At 46.7% G+C, this 13,340-nt stretch overlaps 1 protein-coding gene across 1 annotated transcript in view; it reads right to left on the minus strand.

The window, feature by feature from the left end:
• Positions 1 to 456: 456 nt before the first annotated feature.
• Positions 457 to 13,340, minus strand: part of nckipsd (NCK interacting protein with SH3 domain) — a 282,238-nt gene continuing 269,354 nt past the window's right edge. Inside the window, exon 10 of the mRNA XM_085999969.1 lies at positions 457 to 7,887. Coding sequence (XP_085856095.1) covers positions 7,687 to 7,887 — 201 coding nt within the window. The 3' untranslated portion in view covers positions 457 to 7,686. The remainder of the gene's footprint in view (positions 7,888 to 13,340) is intronic.

The following is a 13,340-nucleotide window of genomic DNA, read 5'->3' on the forward strand; positions in this document are numbered from 1 at the left end:
GGGAAACCTGTGCACCCACAGTTAAATCCCAAAACCCATGTTAATATTACACTTAATGAGCTATTAGCATATCGAAATGAACAACCCGCCTCTCCCGAGGGGGTTTCTCGCACGCAATGGAGCTGGCTTCCCGACACGCTGTCAATTTCAGCGGTTTAACCCCCCACCTGCTCCCAAAACCCACTCTCTGCTACTAGGAAAAATTCCCATGTATTCAGCACTGAACCTTTCAAGCACAATTAGTTTTGCATTGGTTAACATCCAATGTATTATGTACTAGGCATGTGACTGCTAGTGTCGGAGCAGGGATCGCACGGTGCCAGGAGCAGGGCACTGGGATCACAGAGAACAGCTCAACACAGCTGGACCACACATTAAAATAAGCAACAAAAAGAGCTGCTGATCTATGTACCAACACACACCAAGCCATCAGAAAAGGACTACAATACTAAAATAAATGGTGTATCTGCTTTAATCATACGAACATTAGCAGTGAAATACTGAACAGCAAGGCATACTGGGAGCCAGGAGTGGCAGACTGCAGCAGTGGGATCTGCACACTCCCACTGACTGCCACACTGGCGAGTTGCACTGAGGGTAAACTTTCGGCTTGTGTTCTTACTGAAGATACTGCTCCCTGAGAAAGTTAGCAGCCAATGAGTAAGCAGCATCCCACCTCCGCCCCAAACTAACACCATTAACAGGATTGGATCAAGGATACCCAAATGTTAAACACTTCCAGTTAATACTGGCAAACAGCAGTCTGAAGCAAGCGACACTGGCAGAGAATGCGGACCTCAGCACTTCTACCAACAGCTGGAAACAAACCATTAAATACCAGGTTAAACTGAGCTACATATTACATTGCTGATTGAGAGCCACCCAGCCCCATCACAGGATGTTACCATGCCTTCAATTTAAGGTAGTCATGGAAAAGGACAGAGATGGACCGGAAATAAAGGTTCTAAATTGGGGGAAGGCCGATTTTAATATGATAAGGCAGGATCTGGCCAAAGTGGACTGGGATCAGCTACTTGTAGGAAAATCCACATCGGAGCAATGGGTGTCTTTCAGAAAGGAAATTGAGTACAATGGCAACATGCTCCCGTAAAGGTCAAGGGTGGGACCAACAAGCCCAGGGAACCTTGGATGTCAAGGGATATACGAGAATGGATTAGGAAAAAAAGGGGGGCTTTTGGCAGATACAAAGGACTAAAGACAGAGGAAGCCCTAGAGGGAGTATAAAAAGTGCAGGGGGATACTTAAAAAAGAAATTAGGAGAGCGAGGAGGGGCCATGAAATAACACTGGCGAGCAAAATAAAGGAAAATCCTAAGGTGTTTTATAAGTATATTAAGGGCAAGAGGGTAACTTGGGAAAGAGTAGGGCCCATTAGGGACCAAAGTGGCAATGTGTGTGGAGCCAGAAGATGTAGGTGGGGTTTTAAATGCATTTTTTGCATCTGTGTTCACTATGGAGAAGGACGATGTAGACATAGAAATCGGGCAGGGGGACTGTGATATACTTGAACATATTAGCATTGAGAGGGAGGAGGTACTAGCGGTTTTAGCAGGCTTAAAAGTGGATAAATCCCCAGGCCCGGACGAGATGTATCCCAGGCTGCTGTGTGAGGCAAAGGAGGAGATTGCAGGGGCTCGGACACAAATTTTCAGAACCTCTCTGGCCACAGGGGATGTGCCAGAGGACTGGAGAACAGCTAACGTAGTACCATTATTCAAGAAGGGTAGTAGGGATAAACCAGGGAGTTACAGGCCAGTGAGCCTAACATCAGTGGTAGGGAAATTATTGGAAAAAATTCTGAGGGACAGAATTAGTCTCCACTTGGAGAGGCAAGGATTAATCCAAGATGGTGGCGCGCACGGACGCAGCGGCTTTGTCTCTCCCTAGACTGAGCGTTTTCACCCTCCTTCTGAGTCTCTTCTGGACTCTGCTGATACGGGAATTAAAGGCTGACCTACCGTACAGCTGGCAGATGCTCCTAGACATCGGGGCCGACTGCGTGCGGCTTACTCGGCGACATCGATCTGCCTCCCGACATCGCCCGGCCCCCGGGACCAGCGTGGCGCCCTTCCCCAGCTGGAAGTCAGCGCAGACCGCGCAGGGAACGCAAGCAGAAGCGGGGTAAGAGGGCAGGTATCCAAAACAGGCTGAAGAGGGCCCCACACAAACCCTCCCTCCCAAGTATTTTCCTGGCCGACGTCAGGTCACTGGAAAACAAAATGGATGAGATCAAACTGGATCTCTCCACACAGAAAAGGACAAAGGAATGCTGCGCCATGATCTTCACAGAGACCTGGCTGAACAACGGCATCCCTGACACCCACATCCAACTAGAAGGACGCACGGTCTTCTGCGCCGACAGAACTGCAGACTCCGGTAAGAGCAAGGGAGGCGGTTTGTGCATTTACACTAACAATGCCTGGTGCACTAACACTGATATAATTGATATATCCTGCTCGGCTGATTTGGAATTCCTCATGGTAAGGTGCAGACCCTTCTACCTACCTCGGGAATTTACGGCTGTTATCATCACTGCGGTCTACATCCCACCACACGCTAATGCCAAACTAGCACTGAAGGACCTCAACAGGGCCATCAGCGAACAACAAACTGCGCACCCAGACGGAGCTTTTATCGTCGTGGGGGACTTCAATCACATAAACCTAAAAACTGTACCACCGAAATTCCACCAGAATGTCTCCTGCCCCACAAGAGGGGAGAACACACTGGATCAAGTCTACACGAGCATTGTAGATGTTTATAAGGCCATTCCCTGCCCCCACCTTGGGAAGTCTGACCACCTCTCCCTGTTTCTAGCCCCGGCATACAAACCGCTCATCAAAAGAGGGAGAACATCAGTGAGAGCAGTGAAAGTATAGCCAGAGGGGGCAGTATCGGAGCTTCAGGACTGCTTCGAACGCACTGATTGGGGCATGTTTGCCCATAATGACATCGAGGAATACGCATCCACAGTGCTATTCTACATCAACAGCTGTGTCGAGGTCGTCACGACCCATAAAAATATCAGGACATACCCCAACCAGACACCCTGGATGAACGGAGAGGTCCGCGCACTGTTGAAAGCACGCGACGCAGCGGCTTACAGTGCAGCTAGGACCAACCTAAAAAAGGGTATCAGGACTGCCAAAAGGAAACAGACACTGCGGATAGAGGATCACTTCCGCAACAACTCGAACCCCCGGCGCATGTGGCAAGGCATCCAGTCCATCACTGACTACAAGGGCAAAAACACCAGTCCCCCGATTAGCGATGCCTCCCTTCCGGAGGAGCTTAACAACTTCTACGCTCGCTTCGACAGGGACAACAGGGAGCCGGCTACCAAAGCCTTGCCACCCCCGGAAGACCAGGTGCTCACTCTGTCGACCTCCGACGTAAGGGGTGTTCTACGCGGAGTGAACACACGAAAGGCTGCTGGACCGGATAGCATCCCTGGACGGGTACTCAAGGAATGTGATCAGCTGGCTGATGTCTTCACCGCCATCTTCAATCTGTCATTGGCCCAGGCAATAGTCCCTACATGCTTCAAGACTGCTACCATTATTCCTGTGCCAAAACAAACAGCTGTGATGTGCCTGAACGACTATCGACCTGTCGCACTCACACCCATCATAATGAAGTGTTGCGAGAGACTGGTCTTAGCCCACATCAAAGCCAGTGTTCCTGCCTCTCTTGACCAACACCAGTTTGCCTATCGTGCAAACAGATCAACGGAGGATGCAATCACAACTGCTCTACACTCGGCACTGAATCACCTAGATGGTAAGGAGACCGACATCAGAATGCTTTTCATAGACTACAGCTCAGCATTCAAAACTATCGTCCCCAACAAGCTGCCCACCAAACTCCAAACTCTTGGCCTGAACACTTCCCTCTGCAACTGGACCCTGGACTTCCTAACAAACAGACCCCAGTCTGTCAAATTAGGTAACCACACCTCCCCCCCCCACCCCGACCCCGAACACGGGGGCCCCACAAGGATGTGTGCTGAGCCCCCTCCTCTACTCCCTCTTCACCCACGACTGTGTGGCTGTTAATGGTTCCAACACCATCATCAAGTTTGCGGATGACACCACGGTAGTAGGCCAGATCACCAACAACGATGAGTCAGCCTACAGGGAGGAGGTCCAGCATCTCGTGAAGTGGTGCGCCGATAACAACCTGGCCCTTAACATCAAGAAAACAAAAGAAATCATCGTGGACTTCAGGAAGTCCAAAGGCGGAAGTCACACCCCCATCCACATCAATGGGGCTGTGGTGGAAAGGGTGGACAGCTTTAAGTTCCTCGGAGTCCACATCACGGAAGACCTCTCCTGGTCCCTGAACACCACCTCTCTGGTGAAGAAGGCCCAGCAGCGCCTATATTTCCTAAGGAGGCTGAAGGGATGTAATCTGTCACCCCTGATCCTCTCTAACTTTTACCGCTGCACTATAGAAAGCATCCTGACAAACTGTATCACAGTATGGTATGGCAGCTGTAGCTACTATAACCGGAAAGCCCTGCAGCGGGTAGTCAAAACTGCCCAACGCATTACCGGCACCCGGCTACCGACCATAGAGCACATATACCAGAAACGCTGTCTACGGAGGTCACGGTCCATCATCAAAGACCCTACCCACCCCAGCCACAGTCTGTTCGCCCTCCTGCCATCTGGGAGACGCTACAGATGCATTCGCACCCGTACGACCAGATTTAGGAACAGCTTCTTTCCCATGGCTGTCATCCTACTGAACTCCACAAATAAACTCTAAAGCCTGCACATCTGCCAATGCACTTTATATGGTTATATTTATGTTAATATACTACAAGCCAAATGTATGTTGAATGTTTAAATGTCTTAATCCAAATGTACACTCTCAGGAGCCGCAAACCTACATTTCGTTGTACTGCACTTGTGCACTACAATGACAATAAAAGTTGATTTGATTTTGATTTGATCAGGGATAGTCAGCATGGCTTTGTCAAGGGAAGATCATGTCTGACCAATTTGATTGAATTTTTCGAGGGGGTGACTAGGTGTGTGGATGAGGGTAGTGCAGTGGATGTGGTATACATGGATTTCAGTAAGGCTTTCGATAAAGTCCTGCATAGGAGACTGGCCAAGAAGGTAAGAGCCCATGGGATCCAGGGTGCCTTGGCACATTGGATCCAAAACTGGCTTAGTGGCAGAAGGCAGAGGGTGATGGTCAAAGGTTGTTTTTGTGACTGGAAGCCTGTGTCCAGTGGGGTACCACAGGGATCGGTGCTGGGTCCCTTGCTGTTTGTGGTCTACATTAATGATTTGGATGTGAATGTAAAAGGTATGATCAGTAAGTTCGCAGATGACATGAAAATTGGTGGGGTGGTAAATAGCGAGGAGGATAGCCTCAGTCTGCAGGACGATATAGATGGGTTGGTCAGATGGGCGGAACAGTGGCAAATGGAATTTAACCCTGAAAAGTGTGAGGTGATGCATTTTGGAGGGACTAACAAGGCAAGGGAATACACAATGAATGGTAAGACCCTAGGAAAGACTGAGGATCAGAGGGACCTTGGTGTGCATGTACATAGATCCCTGAAGGCAGCAGAACAGGTGGATAAGGTGGTTAAAAAGGCATATGGGATACTTGCCTTCATTAGCCGAGGCATAGAATATAAAGCAGGGAGGTTATGATGGAGCTGTACAAAACGCTGGTTAGGCCACAGCTGGAATACTGTGTGCAGTTCTGGTCGCCACACTATAGGAAGGATGTGATTGCTTTGGAGAGGGTGCAGAGGAGATTCACCAGGATGTTACCTGGGCTGGAGCGCTTCAGCTATGAAGAAAGACTGGACAGGCTGGGGTTGTTTTCCTTGGAGCAGAGAAGGCTGAGGGGGGACCTGATTGAGGTGTACAAAATTATGAGGGGCATAGACAGGGTAGATAGAAAGGAACTTTTTCCCTTAGTAGAGGGGTCAATAACAAGGGGGCATAGATTCAAGGTAAGGGGCAGGAGGTTTAGAGGGGATTTGAGGAAGAACTTTTTCACCCAGAGGGTGGTTGGAATCTGGAACTCACTGCCTGAAAGGGTGGTAGAGGCAGGAACCCTCACAACATTCAAGAAGCATTTGGATGAGCACTTGAAATGCCATAGCATACAAGGCTACAGACCAAATGCTGGAAAATGGGATTAGATTAGACAGGGCTTGATGGCCGGCGCGGACGCGATGGGCCTCTTTCTGTGCTGTACAACTCTATGATACCCAATTTGTCTCTGGAACCCTTAGTGCAATACAGTTGTGTGCTTGTCCACATCAAAGCTGCTTGTGTTTGCCCATTGAGCAGATTAGTAGCATAAAGCAGCTGGAAGAGAATGTGATTTCTGCCTCAGGAAGCTGTCACAGCCCTGAGCAGATGGTAGTTTAGTATCATGGGCTTCCCTCGGGATGCAGTGACAGCCACACAACTTCCAGTTTGTAGGCAGCAGATTTCAAACACATGCCAATCCTTTAAACATCCTGGTACACTTTAACTGTACGGTTACAAGCGATGGTTTAGATGTCATCTTGTGCCATGTAAGCTCAAGAGCCTGTAGTGAAAGTGGAGTGACATACTGAACCGGTCGTTCACACATTCTCAGACAGTAGGGGGACATTAACAGGAATCCTTGAGCACCATATCTATCCGATTATGCAGTGGCTGTTGTTTCCCAATATCACTACCACAAAGAAACACCACCTATGTCACTGGCTATGCTGTCACAGTGCCATATACCAATGCGCTCTGGGAGACAGTGCGGGACACCCGGGCGCTCTGGGAGGCAGTGCGGGATACCCGGGCGCTCTGGGAGGCAGTGCGGGATACCCGGGCGCTCTGTGGCATGCTCTTGTACCCTCATCACCAACCACCACCATTTCTAGAAAGCTATCATTGTGATATTTGTTGATTTTACAACCGTGGTAAGCTAACAGACAGTAAACACTCTGCCAATCCCCCAACTCCTAACCACGATATGGAGCAGAAGGAGTTACAAACAATGTCAGGGTTCAGATAACATCCTTAAACTGCTCAAGCTTTACTTACCCTCATGGTTTAGGTACCACATGAACACCTCGACTCATTCAGCTTTATAACACACAGCAGCCCAGCTGTTAATGACTAGACAATGAATATAGTTAAACACCTTTACTTGTATACAGCGCCCTGATGGTTCCAGAGAAGATTTGGCCCATTTCGGACCAGTTCAGTACATGTTAGCTTGGCTAGCTTATCAACTGAGATTATGCTGAAATAAGCAGGATGCTGTACCTCATTGAATCCCCTTCCCAACATTCTGCTCTGTCGGTTAAGTATTCATGTTAGTGCAATGCTACTCTTCTACTTTAGAGTTATTGAAGCTTCACACAATTAAAATGTACGTAAACTCACTGTAGACAACAGTGTAGCAACAAGAGTCACCATGGTCAGTCACAATGCTCCACCACTTCTGTAGCAAGTGGAGGATATAAAGTGTTACAAGAAGTCAGACAAACTTTTGTAAGGCTGCAAAAGGCTTTGGGTTCAGTTACAGGTAAAAGCGCATCGCCAAATGGGGACTAGCGATTTAGGAGAACAACCACATCAGCTAATCTTTCAAGTATTTGCATATGGCATACTTTAAACTCATTTGGTACACATTCCCTTCGGAGTTAGTTCTCAATAGCAAAGTCTGGAAATTCTTTGTAGATCTCATTGATGATCAGCTTGTCCATCTGGCATGGCTGGTCATTCTCCTCCTCGGCCAGGATTCGCTGGAACGTGACCTGCAGGTCAGGGAGGCGGTGCTGGTGACACATATAATCTGTTGAGCGGATGATGGCATGCATCAGTGAGAGATACTCCATTCTAATCTGTAGGAACAAGAAGTGAGAGAAGGGCTGTGTGTGAAGTCTAACCCAAAAATTGTCATCACATGCAGCATTAATGCACTGCTCAACACAAGGGAGCAGACAACACTAAACCATGAAACTGCCAGTGCTTACTGCAGCGTGAACATCAAAAACTGTATTTACAAAGTACGATGAAAGCATGCGATAACAATGTTTGGGACGGCTCTAGAACTTACCTTAAAACCAAATTGTCTTAGTGGTCTACCTACAGGTAAAAGCGCAGTGTCAAATGGGGACTAGCGATTTAGGAAAACAACCACATCAGCTACTCTTTCAAGTATTTGCATATTGCATACTTTAAACTCATTTGGTACACATTCCCTTCTGAGTTAGTTCTCAATAGCAAAGTCTGGAAATTCATTGATGATCAGCTTGTCCATCTGGCATGGCTGGTCATTCTCCTCCTCAGCCAGGATTCGCTGGAACGTGACCTGCAGGTCAGGGAGGCAGTGCTGGTGACACATCTAATCTGTTGAGTGGATGATGGCATGCATCAGACTCCAGGATGGTATGTTGTCTCCCTGGTGCCAGGCTCAAGGATGCCATTGAGCGGCTGCAGAACATTGAGAGGGGGGGTGGGGAGAAGGGTGAACAGCCAGAGTCGTTGTCCATATCGGTACCAATGACATCGGTAGAAAGAGGGATGAGGTCCTGCAGGCAGATTTTAAGGAGCTAGGAAGGAGATTAATAAGCAGGAGCTCAAAGGTAGTAATCTCCGGATTACTCCTGGTGCCACGAGCTAGTGAGTATAGAAATAGGAGGATAGAGCAGTTGAATGCATGTCTGGATAGATGATGCAGGAAGGAGGACTTTAGATTCCTGAGGCATTGGGACCAGTTCTGGGGGAGGGGGGACCTGTACAAGCCGGACGGGTTGCACTTCAACAGGACTGGACCAATATCGTCGCAGGGAGGTTTGCTAGTGCTGTTGGGGAGGGTATAAACTTGCTTGGCAGGGGGATGGGAACCTGAGTGTATTCAGAAGGGAGAGAAGCAAAACTGGAAATGGAAGGCAGTAAATTAGTAAATGAGTTTGGAAGGCAGAGGAAACAAAGACTAGAAAATAGACAACAAAGGGGGTTGGCAGTGCTTAATGGGTGTATACTTCAATGCAAGGAGTCTAGTGAATAAGGTAGATGAGCTGAGGGCACAGGTAGACACGTGAAGTATGATATTATAGCTAATACTGAGACATGGCTGAAAGAAGGGCTGGAATGGCAGCTCAACATTCCTGGTTACAGGGTTTTCAGACGCGATAGAGAGGGGGATAAAAAAGGAGGGGGGGGGTCGCAATATTGGTTAAAGAAACAAATACAGCTGTGAGGAGGGATGTGTTATGTCAGAAGGATCATCAAATGAGGCCATATGGGTTGAACTGAAGAACAAAAAAGGGGCAATCACACTGCTGGGAGTGTACAATAGACCCCCAAATAGTCAGAGTGTGATAGAAGAGCAAATATGTAGGCAAATTTCTGAGAAGTGCAAAAACAATAGGGCAGTAATAGTAGGGGATTTAAACTACCCTAACAGTAACTGGGATAGGTTCAGTGTAAAAGGTATAGAGGGCGCAGAATTCTTAAAATGCATTCAGGAGAACTTTACCAGTACGTAGCAAGCCCAACGAGAATATAAGAACATAAGAAATAGGAGCTGAAGTAGACCATTCGGCCTCTTGAGCCTGCTCCGTCATTCAATAAGATCATGGCTGATCTGATCTTGGCCTCAACTCCACTTTTCTGCCTTTTCCCCACAACCCTCGACTCCCCTGTAGCTCAAATATCTGTCTATCTCCACCTTGAATATATTCACTGACTCAGCCTCCACAGCTCTCTGGGGGTAGAGAATTCCAAAGATTCACGACCCTCAGAGAAGAAATTCCTCCTCATCTGTCTTAAATGGGCGACCCCTTATCCTGAAACTATGCCCCCTAGTTCTAAACTCCCCCATGAGGGGAAACATCCTCTCAGCATCTACCCTGTCAAGCCCCCTCAGAATCTTATGTGTTTCAATACGATCACCTCTCATTCTTTTAAATTCTAATGAGTATGGGCTCAATCTGTTCAACCTTTCCTCATAAGACAACCCCTTCAACTCAGGAATCAGCCTAGTGAACCTTCTCTGAACAGCCTCCAATACAAGTATATCCCTCCTTAAATAAGGTGACCAAAACTGCACGCAGTACTCCAGGTGTGGTCTCGCCAACGCCCTGTACAGTTGTAGCAAGACTTCCCTACTTTTATACTCCAACCCCCTTTGCAATAAAGGCCAACATTCCATTTGCCTTCCTAATTACTTGCTGTACCTGCATGCTAACCTTTCGTATTTCATGTACAAGGACACCCAGATCCCTCTGTACCGCAGCATTCTGTAGTCTCCATTTAAATAATATTTTGCTTTTCTATTCTTCCTACCAAAGTGGATTATGTCACATTTTCCCACATTATACTCCATCTGCCAAATTTCTGCCCACTCACTTAGAATCATAGAAAGTTACAGCACGGAAGGAGGCCATTTCGGCCCATTGTGTCCGCGCCGGCCAACAAAGAGCCATCCAGCCAAGTCCCACTTCCCAGCTCTTGGTCCGTAGCCCTGCAGGTTAGAACATCCCAAGTGCACATCCAAGTACTTTTTAAATGTGGTTAGGGTTCCTGCCTCTACCACCCTTTCAGACAGTGAGTTCCAGACCCCCACAACCCTCTGGGTGAAGACATTTCCCCTCAAATCCCCTCTAAACCTTCCCCCAATTACTTTAAATCTGTGCCCCCTAGTTTTTGACCCCTCTGCTACGGGAAATAGGTCCTTTCTATCCACTTTATCTATGCCACTCATAATTTTATACACCTCAATAAGGTCTCCCCTCTGTTCCAAGGAAAACAGACCCAGCCTATCCAGTTTTTCCTCATAGCTAAGATTCTCTACTCCCGGCAACATCCTTGTAAATCTCCTCTGTACCCTCTCTAGTGCAATCACAGCTTTCCTGTAATGTGCTGACCAGAACTGCACGCAGTACTCTAGCTGAGGCCTAACTAGTGTTTTATACAGTTGAAGCTCTTGGATTCTATGCCACGGCTAATAAAGGCAAGCATTCCGTACACCTTCTTAACCACCTTATCTACTTGGCCTGCTACCTTCAGGGATCTGTGGACATGCACTCCAGGGTCCCTTTGTTCCCCTACACTACTCAGTGTCCTACCATTTAATGTGTATTCCCTTTCCTTGTTAGCCCTCCCCAAATGCATTACCTCATACTTCTCCGGATTGATTTCCATTTGCCACTGTTCTGCTCACCTGGCCAATTTATTGATATCTTCCTGCAGTCTACAGCTTCCTTCTTCAGTATCAACCACACAGCCGATTTTAGTATCATCTGCAAACTTCTTAATCATACCCCCTATATTCGAGTCTCGATCATTGATATATACCACAAAAAGCAAGGGACCCAGTACTGAGCCCTGCAGAACCCCACTGCAAACAGCCTTCCAGTCACAAAAACACCCATCAACCGTTACCCTCTGCTTCCTGTCTCCGAGCCAGTTTTGAATCCAACTTGACACTGCCCTGGATCCCATGGGCTTTTAACTTCGTGACCAGTCTGCCATGTGGAACCTTATCAAAAGCCTTGCTAAAGTCCACATACACTACATCAAATGCACTACCCTCATCTACCCTCCTTGTTACCTCCTCAAAAAATTCAATCAAGTTTGTCAGACACGACCTTCCCTTAACAAATCCGTGCTGACTATCCTTGATTAATCCGTGTCTTTCTAAATGAAGATTTATCCTGTCCTTCAGAATTCTTTCCAATAATTTTCCCAATACTTAACCTATCTATATCCCTTTGATGAAGACTGTGTGTGTCCTCCTCACAACTTGCTTTCCCACCTATCTTTGCATTGTCAGCAAATTTGGCTACAGTACACTCGGTCCCTTCATCCAAGTCATTAATATAGATTGTAAATAGTTGAGGCCCCAGCACCGATCCCTGTGGCACCCCACTAGTTACCGTTTGCCAACCTGAAAATGACTCATTTATCCCGACTCTCTGTTTTCTGTTAGTTAGCCAATCCTCTATCCATGCTAATATATTACCCCCAACACCGTGAGCTCTTATCTTGTGCAGTAACCTTTTATGTGGCATCTTATCAAATGCCTTCTGGAAATCCAAATACACAACATCTAATGGCTCACCCTTATCCACCCTGCTCGTTACATCCTCAAAGAACTCTAGTAAATTTGTCAAACAAGATTTCCCTTTCATAAAACCATGTTGACTCTGCTTGATTGTCTTATGATTTTCTAAATGTCCTGCTACTACTGCCTTAATAATGGATTCCAGCATTTTCCCAATGATAGATGTTAGGCTAACCGGCCTACAGTTTCCTGCTTTCTGTCTCACTCCTTTCTTGAATAGGGGCATTACATTTGCGGTTTTCCAATCCGCTGGGACCTTTCCAGGATCTAGAGAATTTTGGAAGGTTACAATCAATGCATCCACTATCTCTGCAAACACCTCTTTTAAGACCCTAGGATGCAGGCCATCAGGTCCAGGGGACTTGTCAGCCTTTAGTCCCATTAGTTTGCCTAGTACTTTTTCCCTAATGGTTGTTTTAAGTTCCTGCCTCTCTTTCACCCCTTGATTATCTACTATTATTGGGATGCTTTTACTGTCTTCTAGCATGAAGACAGATACAAAATATTTGTTCAAAGTCTCTGCCATTTCCTTGTTTCCCATTATTAATTCCCCAGTCTCCTCCTCTAAGGGACCAACATTTACTTTAGCTACTCTCTTACTTTTTATATACTTGTGGAAGCTCTTAGTCCATTTTTACATTTCTTGCTAGTTTACTCTCAATCTATTTTCTCCGTTTTTATCATTTTTTTAGTCATCCTTTGCTGGTTTCTAAAAATTTCCCAATCTTCTGGCCTACCACTAATCTTCACAACATTGTATGCCTTTGCTTTCAATTTGACACCATCCTTAACTTCCTTTGTTAGCCACGGATGGTTCATCCTTCTCGTAGAGTCTTTCTTTCTTACAGGAATGTATTTTTGTTGAGAGTTATGAAATATCTCCTTAAATGTCTGTCACTGCTTATCTACTGTCTTACCATTTAATCTATTTTCCCAGTCCACTTTAGCCAACTCTGTCTTCATACCTTTGTAATTGCCTTTATTTAAGTTCAAGCCACTAGCTTCAGACCCAAGTTTCTCACCCTCAAACTGAATGTGAAATTCTATCATGTTATGATCACTCTTCCCCAGAGGATCTTTTACTATGAGATCATTAATTAACCCCGTCTCATTACACATTACCAGGTCTAAAATAGCCTGTTCCCTGGTTGGTTCCACAACGTATTGATCTAAGAAACTGTCCTGAATACACTATGAACTCGTCCACAAGGCTACCTTTGCCAA

Source organism: Somniosus microcephalus, chromosome 11 (genome assembly GCF_052327205.1).
Source record: "Somniosus microcephalus isolate GS21.2 chromosome 11, FLI_Smic_1.0, whole genome shotgun sequence".
Classification (NCBI taxonomy): Eukaryota; Metazoa; Chordata; class Chondrichthyes; order Squaliformes; family Somniosidae; genus Somniosus; species Somniosus microcephalus.